Source organism: Strix aluco, chromosome 1, assembly GCF_031877795.1.
Source record: "Strix aluco isolate bStrAlu1 chromosome 1, bStrAlu1.hap1, whole genome shotgun sequence".
NCBI lineage: Eukaryota > Metazoa > Chordata > Aves > Strigiformes > Strigidae > Strix > Strix aluco.
Window position 1 is genome coordinate 136,648,489 of NC_133931.1, and position 12,970 is coordinate 136,661,458.

The 12,970-nt window shown below is 42.0% G+C and overlaps 1 protein-coding gene across 1 annotated transcript in view; it reads left to right on the top strand.

Annotated features, from left to right (window-relative positions):
- Nucleotides 1-1,078: 1,078 nt before the first annotated feature.
- AHR (aryl hydrocarbon receptor) overlaps nt 1,079-12,970 on the top strand; it is a 68,403-nt gene continuing 56,511 nt past the window's right edge. Inside the window, exons 1-2 of the mRNA XM_074836795.1 lie at nt 1,079-1,570; nt 9,331-9,518. Of these exons, the coding sequence (XP_074692896.1) occupies nt 1,515-1,570; nt 9,331-9,518 (244 nt within the window). The 5' untranslated portion in view covers nt 1,079-1,514. The remainder of the gene's footprint in view (nt 1,571-9,330; nt 9,519-12,970) is intronic.

Genomic DNA, 12,970 nt, shown 5'->3' on the forward strand with positions numbered 1-12,970 from the left:
TCCCGAGCTTGGCGTTGGGACACGATTTACTGCGGTTATTCCGGGGGAAGAGCTCTGCTGCTGCCGCTGCGAGAGGAAACAGAGGAAGAAAATGGGCGGGAGGGGCGGCGGCGGGTCAGAAAGGCACCGGGGCTCTTGTTGGATGGTTTTATTTGTCAGCAGTTTGGCAGCGCCTCTTACTTTTTGCGATGCTGAGCCCTTCCTTTAAAATAAATGTTTCGCTTAAAATGTCAGTGTAATAACTCGGGGATTTATCCTCGAATGAGATACGAGCCACGTCCTCGCCCAGTAAGCCCCGCCGGTCCTCTCGGTGCTTGGCGAGTGGCGACCTTGCCCCCAGCGACCCCCTTTCCCTCCCCCGGTGTCCCGCCGTCCTTGTCCCGGCGCAGCCTGGCGCCCTCCCGCTCTCCCCCCGCGGGTGCGCCCACCCGGGGCTCCCTCCCACCCCTGTTTTTGGCGCTCGCGTATTATTTCTGGTTTCTCTGCCGGGCGATCCGCGGCCGTGACTCGTTCAGCCCGGGGGAGGCGGGAAGCGGAGGAGGCGGCAGGGCTGGGGCTGGGGGGGGGGCGGGGGGTGACAGACACAAGCCTCCCCGTGCCGCGGGGGTAGTGTCATTTTTCTTACAAAACTGAACGCTGTGGTTATTTCCACCCCCGCGCCCCCAGGTTATGTTTGTTATGAGGGCTACGTGGGCGCTGGGTCCTGACCTTCCTTCTCACTTGCCGCGGGAGCCCCCGCACACCCCCGGCTCGGGGGTTTTCCCTCTCCGACACCCCCCCCGAGCCCTTCCGTCTCGCCCCCCCCCCCCCTCCCCGCCCCGGGCCGCACCCCCCCCGCTACCGCGCCGTCCTCCCTCTCCTCGCGTGACCTTCCCAACATGGCGGCGCGGCCGCCCCCTCCTCCCCCTCCTCCCCCCGCCCCGCCGCCGCCAGGGGCCTCCTCGGCGAGGGGGCGGCGGCTGCCGGCCGGGCCGGGCGGGGCGGGCCGGGGCAGCGCGGCGGCGGCGGCGGGAGGAGCGGGCGCGGGGCTGGGCTGGGCCGGGCGGGGCGGGGCGGCGCGGTAGGGCCCGGCCGGGCGCCGCGCACCCTGACAGGCGCTCAGCCGGCAGACGGCTGCCGCGCACCGAGGGGACCGGCCGGGAGACGGCGTCGCTTCGGCGGGGAGACGCGGCGTGAGCGGCGCTGGAAAGCCCCGGCTGCCCCCCCCCCCTCCCCACACCTGTGCCCTCCGGGGGGCGGTGAGTGGGTGTAGCCGCCTCCGCCGATCACCTGGAATCCCCGCCCCGTAGCGCCTCCGCCTCCCGTCCTCGCCCGGCCGGGGAAGGCGCCACCGCCGCTGGGAGTGAGCGAGCGGCCGCGGGCAGCAGGGCCGGGGCCCGCGGGCGAGGCGAGGCGAGGGCTGCGGCGCCGGTGGGGCTCGCCCCCTCCCGACAGCCGGGGCGAGGCGGGCAGGAGGGCGGCGGCCCCCGGCCGGCGGAGCCGGCGACGGCGCGGGGCGCTGGAGCCGCGGCAGGATGAACCCCAATGTCACCTACGCCAGTCGCAAGCGGCGGAAACCTGTGCAGAAAATGTAAGCGGCCCCGCGGGGCGGGAGGCGGGCAGGGAGGGAGGGAGGCAGAGACCGGCTCCCCGGCGGCTCCCCGTCCTGCCGCGCACCGCGCCGTGGAGGCCCGGCGGGGGCGGCCGGTGGCGCGGTGAGGTGCAGGGGCGCCCGGGAAAGGTGGTGCCTAGGGGTGCCGGCAGGGGTTTTATTGTTTTTAGCTTCCCCCTTTCCCCCTGTTAAAGAAAAAAAAAAAAAAAGGGAGTGTCGGGGCGCGGAGGGTCGAGGCGGCGGGAGGAGGGAGCGCTCGGAGCCGGCGGCGCGGCGCAGCCGGCTGACCTACATTGGGAGGCATCTGAGGTGACGGCTCCCGAGCGGTGGCTGCGCTCGCCCCACCGGAGCGGGTCCCGCGGGTGGGTGCCGCGCTCCCGCCGCCCCGCCCCACGCTGCGGCGCGCCCGGGCCGCTCCGCGGCTGCCGGCGCACTCAGGTGTCTCTGCGGGGAGCGCGGCGTCGGAGCCGGGAGAGGCTCGACCGATTCCCACCGTTTAGGGCTGGTTTTAGCCTATCCTGGAGGGCTGAACCGACTTTTAACCCTCCGGTGCTGCATTAAATGGTTTCATTTGTTCGGCTACAGACAAACCCAAGTACTGCTGACCGGTCGAAAGAGGCCAAAAACCCCCAAAAAAGTCTGGGCGTATGGTGTTTTTTTGCTTATTAATTTATCTTTTTGAGACTCTGGGAACAGCTTAGTACCCGAGTGATTTTTTTATTCTGCACCTGCTGTAGGTTCAAGTCCTGGGCTTTGCATGCTCTGCTAAAAGTCTGGTCTCACGAGGGCGAATTTTTCAAACTAGAGGAGACGCGTAACTTGCACTTTCAACTGAAAGTCAAGAATCTATAGGTCATAAAAAGTAGCAAAGCTAAACTACTGAGTTGCAAGAAAAATAAGCAAAGCTCAGAAAATCCCCGTGTATTTCTGTGGGGTATTTCTGTAGATGTAAAATAACTGCCAAGACTACAAAAGCATTAAAGGAGGGGATGACTAATATTTAATGAAATTTGGTTGTGAAGGATATGTTTTTAGACTTATAGCAGACAACTGTCTTGGGGGGAGGGAAATTAGCTTGAGTTCTTGCTTCTTTATGGTTGGAGTTGTTAGAATGAATACGTTTACATAGCTGGGTTTTCACCCAACAAATTAACACAGAAAGTCTAAAAATGCTTTTTTTTTTTTTTTTGTTTAAAATTCCCTTGCTAGAAGATACATTCATTATGAGAATAGTAGTGTGTGCTTTTTTGACCATTCATTTACAAATAAAAATGTAGAGATACCTAACTAAATTCACGCTGTAGAGCTGGATTTTAAGAATGAAATGAGTGTTTTTTCCTGAAGAAATAAAAAAATGTATTAGCCACATTTGTAGACTACTAGTAGCTAAAGGCAAATAATTCTTGCGTGTTCTGATTGTGAAAGAGTGAGGTGTTCTGCCTTGCTGGTAAGATCACTTAATGTCTGGCTTACTATTAAACTCTGGTTAGCCTTGGTTAGAGGATGCGAAACCTTCTCTTTTCGGTTACTGTAGTATCTACATAAGTAATCCTTTTCTGTGTATCTCCTCTTTATGTAAGTTGGCTGAGCTTCTCTGATTAGTTGATCTTGAAGCCTTTTTTTATTACTAATGGGACCATTTTATCTACTGAGGGACTTTGCCCTTTAGGACCAAAGGGAGATAGTAGGTGTTTCTTCTTAAAATAAAAGTATTCATGTTAAAATAGTTTGCTCACCAATAAATTGAAGTGGAGGCTGGTTATTAACCCACCTTGCTTGGGTTACTAGAAATTATTTTTATGCAAGACAGATAGATGTCACATGTAATGCTTATATGTTTCTTTCCTTCTCAGAATGGCTATGCTCTTTGGGTGCTTATTATGTTAGACCAAACTTGCAGAACATTGCTAGTGGTTCAGAGGGCCCCAATTTCTCACATAACTAATCACAGACCATACCTTTAGGCCAAAAATATGGGAGAGGTAATAAGCTGTTCTAACTGATTAGGGCAGGAAGGGAAGATGTACTTGCTGCTGGTTAATAAAGGTTTGATACTACTGTGATTTTAATCTGCTTGAAGTTGATATTTCCTCCCCCAATAGAATTCACCACTCTTCAAAAAAAAAAAAAAGTAATACATTATTTGGGCTAGTACCTTTTATAGAAGAAACTGTTTTATTTGCCATACTTTGAATGGAGCATGATAATGGGTAACCTGTGGCAATAAGCAGCTAGTTTATAGAAATGGAAAAAGCTATTCATATAATGCCATAGTTGCCATAGAACAAAATGAGGTAGAAGAAATACTTCTTGCTTCAGGTGCAAATAACTCATTAAAGCCACAGTGGTAACTCAAAACCAGTTTAAGAAACTTTTCCCCTGCAACTGCCCATTTTCTTATGTGCAATGTAAAGAACTGAACTTGAGAGGGAATCTCGGGCTATTGCCTGACAGTGCAGAGTGTTGAAATGAGCTTTTTTTTTTTATTTATTCCGTAGGGAATTACAGTATCAGAGCTGAAAAAGAAAAGCAATCATGGAGGAACTTAATAGGCAACTGTTCCTGCAGTTCATCTTGTTACCTTGTCATCTGAAAAGAAAAAAAAAAAAAGGGCCCGCTAAATCATGTGCACTCCAATTGCTACAGAAATCACTTTCTTAAAACCTCGGAGTCTTTAAATTTCCTCCCCATTTCATGTTTGAACAAGGCGAGTCCCCCTGGTGGCAGCGCGTCTGTGGGGTGTTTCACTCCCCACTGAAGCTTGGAGAGCAATGGGTGGCCCCTGCTTGCCTTTTTTTTTTTTTTTAAAGAACTGAATTCTTTTGCTCTAGTGATTAACTGAACTGCTGAATTAATATACTAGTATTGTAGTAGGAAGGATAAAATGGAAATTTTGTGGAAGTGGGGTTTAATGTAGATAGTTTCTAATATGTGGATGGATCTATATGGATGCTATATAAATGTAACTCCACCTTGTAGTTTTTATAGTTTTCTGCCTAGTAGCTCTGATTTGCCTTATTTCTTTTTGTTTTTTTCCCAGTGTTTGGATAAGAATTGTTTTGCATAACTGGATAAATGTAATAGACAAAGAATGGGGTAAGGAGGTCTAATAGCTTCATACCATGCAGGTGTGAAAAGCGTAATGGCATGTTTCTTTAGCAGACTAAATAAGAAATAATGATATGATTTTGTTCTGTGTTGGCTTAAATCTGTTTATGATATTAAATACTGCAGAGAAAAATGTTTGACTGGTTGATCCTTAATTGTGAGTAGACATAATAATTTTGAAAGCAGTGCAGAGAGATTTGAATTTTTAAAAGGAAACTGTTTATTTATTCTTTTAAGGCAAACAAACAAGAAGTGCCAGAACAAGCTTTCAAAATGGAAGTTCATCAGAAAAGAAAAATAATCATTAAAAGATTCCTTTGTGTAAAGCAATATCTGCTACAAACAGCAGTTTGCACCTCTTATTTGAAACAGAGGCAATAAAGCTGTTTTCATATGTAGGATAAACTTATTATATATAAATAATAACCTTGCCAGTCTTGGGGTACCTGTATGTTACATGTAGACTGATACTTAAAATTCACTATTTTTAAGGTTTGTGGGTTTTTTTGGTTGTTGGTATTTGGTCAGTGCTTCCTGCAAAAGTATACTTTTCAGAAAGGTAATTTGCAGTAAACGGTGGTAGACGAATGTGGATAACATGCTTGGTAGATAGGAACATACTCCCCCCCCCCCCCCATTTCCAAATAGCTTTGGCTTGTCATCTTAATAATGAAATACATTAAAACTGAGTGTGAAACTTGCATTCTTCGTTAGAAGTCTGGCTGTCTCTATCACTGGTGGAGTCCTTCATACACTAAAACAACCTGAGCAAACTAAAACTCTGTTTACTCCTGAAGGACAAACAATTGCCCAGCATCAGATGAGTAGCACACTGCTGATTGAGTGAGGTTTCTTTAGTAAAAAGAAAAAACAACTTTATCCCTTCAGCGGCTTAAATCTTTGCTGGTTTCACAGCCTTCTAAAGGAACCACTGGAAAGGGTCTCTTGCCCCTTCAAGATAAGTTAACAGCAACTTTTGATCGAGGAGGTCGATAGTCTGTGTCATATCTGTTGCTTCCAAAGGAATCGTCAGCTGAATATTCAGTAATCGTAATTTTGGTGTGGGAAATAAGAGTGATATTAGCTTAGAATTATTTTTCAGTTGCTAAAGGATGTCACCTGCTACAATACTTGCTTAGTGGTAACTGCTGCATTTCATATACCTGACCTACACTGAATTAAATAATATACATAAGAATAACATGTTATTGCATGTACTATTAAGTATGGGATGAAAAATATATGTAGCTGAAAAGATTCAATCCATTAGCTAGGTGTCATGTATGTTCTTCCTTATGTCCTGTTTTCCTAAGCAATAAAACAGTTCTGGTGAGCTTCTAATTAGTTTTTTTAAACAGAATTAGTTTTTTTAACATGTCATGCTCTCTTTAGTGCTGCTCTTGCACATTCTTTTATTTTCTGACTTTATTTTGCACTTTAGTCTTGTTAATAAGGTATCATGCTTTTCAGTGCTTGGTTGTTGGTGGTTTTTTTCTTTTCAAAGTTTTTGTTGTCATATTATGAACAAAATAAATTTGTGCTTTATTTTCAGTTTTTCAAAGAACTGCTTCAATTTCCTTTTAAAGAAATACAAATCAGCATGTAAATATTGAAACTTATTTTGGCCTTTTGATAATAATTAACTTGGGTACTTGTGCACTTTCTTTTTAATAATTTTGTGTTGTTAATATCTGTAAAGGCGTACATGGTAAGCATGTGTAATAAAAACTTCTGATTAAGTAGCCTGTAACAAACCTGTGAAAATAGTAGTCAGCTAATGAAGGCAAATCCTTTAGAGTTGTTAAAAGAAGAATGAAGACTGCTTGCTTGTCTTGCAGCTGTTGGATGATAAGGATTGTAGCTCAGTTCGGAGAGACAGAGTGTACAGAGACCTCTGGCCTTTGATTAGGGAATTCAAATTTCCTGTGAAAGGTAAAAGATCAAGAACTGAAAAATCAGCTTATCCATTCCCTCCCTTAGTTTTTTCTTTTCTTTTTAAATAAAATACATGCATGGATTTAGTCTTGACGTAGCATGTAATTTTCCTTGAAGATAATTTTCTGCAACACAGCTAGAGCTGTCTTTAGCATCAGGGGTTTACATAAGTGGATAGAAAACGGTTTAGCTTGCTACTTATGCCCCTGGCATTTCCACCCTTACTTCCTTCATCACTGAAGGATCCGTTTTTATATAATAGATTTTAGTTGTGTGACAAAGGAGAAAATTAGGGAAAAACAGTGTTTAATTTAGAGGGAGAGAACATGGTAAGATTTATGCTGCAAGTACCAGTAACTTAATGTTCAGAAATGCTGTATAGTGCACATAGAAAATCCATATGCTTTGATCTAGTTAGAAGTAAGAAAGAGAAATCATTAGAAAGTAAAGCAAACCCAATTAGATCTAACTAACAACTTGATGAGATAACTGCACAGTGACAAGATAGTTTCAGCTATCTTGTCAAGTTGCCTATAGAAGTTTTAAGCAAAGCAGAGGACAGTTGTGAAAATAGAGAAGTCTGGTATTTAGAGCTAATTTATTTGGAAAAGATTGCATGTTTTGAATGATATCCATGGGGACCTTCACTTTTTGGAAGCAGAGCTGTTCAGTTTGATAGTAGTGAGCTGTTCACTCATTGTTATACAACTGTTACGTGCTTAAAGTTTGGAATTTATAATTCTGTCTCTACGTTTATGGCAGTTTAATACATTAAAAATATTTATGAAGTAACTTTTAATGATAATGGTAATGTTTGGTGATTTTGAACTTTATTTTGTTGTGGTTGTATTTAAATTGTGTTGATCATATATCTTGTACAAGTGGTATCCTGCCAGAATAAGAGAACGTCAAGAAAGCTTTACTAAATTATTTTAAATTTAATATTCACTTGGAGATACTGTGAGCTGCAGGTCTCAAAGTCAGGGCTTGTGACCGAAGCATGCATCTAACTGAATATTTAGTTTCTCATCCATTGCAGTTGGTGATGAACCTGTGTTTTTTTCAAGAGGTAGAATTTTCATATTTCTTGATTCATCTGTTTTCCCCACTCTTCCAATGTTTTTTGGATAAAGCTCTACTAGAACTGTGTCCTAGACAATTTTTAGCCTGCAGCAAGCTTAACTTTATCCATCTGGGGAGTAAGTAGTTGCTGCCGATGTATTATATTTCTGTGTGTTAACAACATTTTGTATTATGGCATCTTCAAGTTTTGAGGCCCCACATAAGGAGCATGCCTCCTTTAATGTGCAAAAGGGCAGCCGTAGTGTTAGGGAACAGGCAGCCAGGCTTAAGTGCAAGTTTTTGACAAGTGACGCTTGAATAAACAATGCCTGTATAAAGAAGGGCTTGAATTTTAAACTAACAAGAAGTGTAATTGAAACATAAAGTAAAACCAAGCTAAAAATAGGAATGTCCACTCTATCACTACTTACTTGACTGAAATACAAGATGAAATTATTTTTCATATGGTTTACTTTCAGCAGTCACAAAAATAACTAGTGGAGCTTTTGAAATTTCTCATCGTAAAACTGATATAAGGATGAAGCTTGGAAACAGACTAAATGAAATACTGAAGAAAATAACTGCTGAAAGTCTGTATGCTTGGTATTTTCGTGAGTAGTACATTTTGCAGAACCAACATGCCTGTGAGTGGTACAAATTGGTAACTGCTGCAGATCTCAAGTAGAACTGCAATACTGGAAAAGTGAGAATGAATCACTCTTCTAATTAGAAAACTGTTTAATAAATATCATGAAATCTACTATGGCTTGTGCAGATAAATTATTTGGTTTCAGTATTGATTGTAATGACTAATTATAATTCAAATGAGTAGGGGTTTAAACCCGCTCCTAGAATTCTGTGTACATGGGAGGGTGTGAGTATCCAAGTATCTGGAATTGGAGCTCAGGATGGATATGAATGGAAAATAGCAAGTTGGAAAAAACTTTATAGTGTAATTCATCATGGAAAGCTTTTTAAATTGTACTTTGTAAGGTACAAAGGCATGCATTCAATCATGCCATACTCAAATGAAATGCCTTCAGCTGCGAGGTGACTTAAAGGATGAGCTCAATAGTGTTTGCTACACAGATTTTACCTGCTGACTGAGCTGTATCTCTTGTTTTCTTGTGCAGTTTTGGATGCCTCATTGTCTAGCAAGTTACTAAAACTTTTGTTCTATTCATTTGACAATGGCCTGTTCCAAACGGCAAAAATTAGGGACACCTGTGAAAAATTGTACTTGAAGTGAAAAAGTGTACTGTCAAATGCATTTGTACACAAATATTACCAAAAGTTATTGTAATATGACCATTTGGAAGAATTAGTGACATTTGAGTGAAAGTGTAAGAAGCTTTTAATAAGAAACGCTGAATCTCAGAGGTTTCAAATGTTCATTATGTGTTCAAGTAGCCATTGTAGCTCTGCTCCATTTAACAGTGTGTGTGTTGGAGGTGGGGGTTAAGCCATCTTAGATTAATTTTTTTTTTTTTTCCAGTGGGAAACAGAAGTCACTTGGGAAGAACATTCTGCTTGTTAAAGTTTAAAAGACAATTTGTAACATTAGGTTTGGCGAATATTTACCTTCATTTTGGGAGGGAACTTACATTTATATTGTGTTTGGTTTTTTGCCACAGAGTGAAGCCATCCCCAGCTGAAGGAGTCAAGTCCAATCCATCCAAGAGACACAGGGACCGCTTGAATGCAGAGTTGGACCGCTTGGCTAGCCTTCTGCCTTTCCCTCAAGATGTTATCGCCAAATTGGATAAGCTGTCTGTGCTTAGGCTTAGTGTCAGTTACCTGAGAGCCAAAAGCTTTTTTGACGGTAAGGGTTGGGAATTTATTTGTTTTTTGGACTGCTTGTAGAATTCTGTTCATACTGTATGGTGATTTCAGCTGTTTTAAGTACTTAAAACTGTAAAATGTATCTGTATTTTAATGGAATGTCCAGTTGTGTGGTTATATACAATGTAACTGTATAAAGTAAGCTTTCAAGTTTCTTGAAAACCAAATGTAACTACTTATATTTCACTTATATCACCAGTCTTTCAAAGCTTTGCATTTGGAAGTAATACTGTTATTGAGTCTTTCAGTCCTTTTCCTTAGACTTTCAAAGATACTTACGAGATTTGTTTTCCCCTCTCAAAATTGCCTTCATAAAACTATTACTGTTCGAAACATGTCTTATGAGTTCCCATTAGCTGTATGTTTTGCTTAATGATGCATCAAAAATTGCTTTGTTTTGATATGAAGTAATTGCTAGTGCCCCTTCCTACAGTTTATTGCAAAGGTGACTTGTAAAGAAGAGGCAAAGTCTTTACTGTGTTCAAGCCCTGATTAATGCAGGGTATGAGGCATTAAGATGACAGCTAAGGTTCTCTAGTTGTGTGAGCAGGTTTTCACTTACCCCAGCCCTGTCAAGGGTAGTACAGCAGCGCTCAGAGTAGTAATCGGGCCAGAAGCACATATTCTCTTGCACCATCTAAGAGCTGGCCAAGGAGTTCTACCTGTTCCTTCACTACCTGAGGTGTTCTGTTGGGTGAGACGCAATGGCTGGCTTCATGCCAGTTTCTTCAAAAGCAGAAATAGTCTGATCCTTTTCATTGCTGGAATAAAGCAGGGAGCTTGTATTTAAATAACTGTCCTTTTTTTATCAGTCAATGAAGTTTTACACTATTATACTGAAGGTGGAATTATATTGATCAGCTGTAACACAGGAATCTTGCTTGAAATGGAGTTGATATTAAATTGCAAGGTTTTTTTTTTTTTACTGTTTTTTTGGACATTAAAATAACCTCTGTCCTCATCAGTTTAAGATTTAGTGTTTCAGCCTCATGACAGTGACTCCATACTATGGATGGAAGGACTGAAGAAGCCTAACCACCTAAGATAGTTCCACTTTTTCCTGCAGGAGTACAGAACATTTATTTTCATTTATTGAGTCTACTGGCTTCAATTTAGTAATGCTTATAAATTTATATCCTGTGTTTTATTGCTTGAACAATATATGCAAATATCTTGATTTCTGCTTGAGGACGGTTCTTAGTATGGAATCTACTCAAAGCTAGAGTTGGTCAAATATTTCTAACAGTGTTTTTTCAAATGAAAATATTTGCTCCCATTAAATGAAAGAGTTCTCTTGGCACGTCAGTTTCATCAAAGTCTGTCTGAGACATTGTGCCAGGTTGACTGTCATAAAAAAAAATTATTTGGCTTGTCTGTGCTCTCTTGGTGAGTTGAAGGAGAAGTTTTAGTCTCAAAATTTTTTTAAAAACAAATTATGTATTCTGAAATAAATGCATGATTGCAAGCTTTTTCCCTTACTTGGGATGGAGTGATAATAGCAAATCTCAATTTCTGATGCATTGGAAGTGCTTGATTTTTTGTTTCTTCCCCACCCCCATACTCCCCCCCTGTTAAAAATTTGCACTTGAAGGTCCTGGAATTAAAGGGGTTTAAGGCTATGATTTCTGTATAGGAAAAAAAATTCATGGCTTTAAGCTGTAAAGAGACAGCCAGAATCACTTCACACCAAAATTTACATCAGTTGCTTGTTTCTGATTTGAGCACAAAGGTAGCTTTCAGTTTTTTAGAGTGGTGATGAATTAGATGTGCAATTTAACTCTTGAGGATCCAGAACTGAAGTCAACCTGTGTTTTCAACTCGGTAGCATACTATTAGGATGGTATCCCTGTCAGACAAACACATGCAGCTAATGTTACCATACTGGACCACAGCTGTAGAACAGAGGGTATTTAATTGTGATATAATGAATTAAGTAGTAGCAGAATTTTGATTTGCCTCATAGGAAGGGATTTTTCAAGCAACAAGTAATATGCTAAGTACATTACAGCAGAATATTTTTCATATAGTCTCCATAAAATAGAAAAGCCCGGTAAACAGGAAAAGATAAATAATTTGTTGTTGCTTATCTTGTATAAGACATTTTGAACAGTATGAGATGAAGCAAGTTCAATTTCTACCTTCAGATAGAATAGCTTCAGTAGAAGCTGTCTTAACCTATTTCAGCAGAAAAAGGCTTTTTGCTACTTCTTTTCAGGCCTTTGAACTGTAGGACTACAAATCAGGTTAGTAATCAGTATCTATCTGAAGGTGTTTAAAGGCTAACATCAATGACTAAAGTGAAGATAAACAGGAGTGACCAACCTATGATAGATCCAGTATTGAAAATGAGTTCTTTTATACTGTTTTAATGTACTTAAATAACATGGAATCTATTTCAGTTGAAACTTACCCTCCAAAAGATAAATTAGTGCTTTGAAGTACAGAATTAACAAATTTCCTGAAAACCCCTAGGTTAGAGTTTCACCATCTGTCTGTGCAGTGCTGCTTACAGAACTGTTTTTTTGAAGGAATGTTTTGTGTAGTTAAATATTTGCAGAAAGCCTTATAGAATAAATCTTAACAAATCTTGAATCTCACAAGAGTGAGCGCTAGATTGTCACCTTGAGTGCCTAGACTGAGCCAACAGGTCCACTTTATTAACGCAGCATGCTGAAGTAAAGGGAAACGCTGAATGAATAACAGGATACAAATGGGGGGTGTGTAAATTCCTGCGGAAAGTAAAATATAAACGCGTAATCATATGATCTTGCTTGAAAGGAAACCCAAGTTTTTGCTGTAACAATAGATATTTTTTCAAAGAAAACACTTGCATTTTTCCAAGTTTAAATAATCCAGAGTGAATGTCTGTTTTCTGAAGGCGGAAATCTGGGGGGGACGAAAAACTGTTTTGTGAAAGACATCTCAAGAAGTTACATCAATTTGAATAAATGTACCTCACTTAGACATCTACAGGGTTTTTTGTTGTTACTTTAAAAGCTAAGTGTATTTATTAAAGAAAAACCCAACCCAAACCAAAAAACCCCACAAACAATCCAAAAAAGCATCTTCCCTTGCCCCTTGTTATTAAGATGGTACAGAATTGTCCCCAGAGCTAAGGACACCTGAGGTTTTCCATGGTGGAAACAACTAAAATGTGGTGGACTTCTGCATGTTTACCATATTTCAGGTTGTAGGAAGTAGGTGCACATTTCTTTCCTCTTCCACAACCTCAAAACATCTTACTTTCTTCTGTTGGTGATTGTATTCTGTTAAACAGTTGCTTTTGATTGCTGTAGTTTGTTAGTGAAGTTACTGTGCTGTTAAGTGATCCTTCTGTATCACTGCCCTTTAGATACACTAGTTCTGTGTGGTCAGGTTGGTCTCGAGTCCACATGGTGTCAGAAGGCTTTCTGCATCCCCATGTCAAGCACT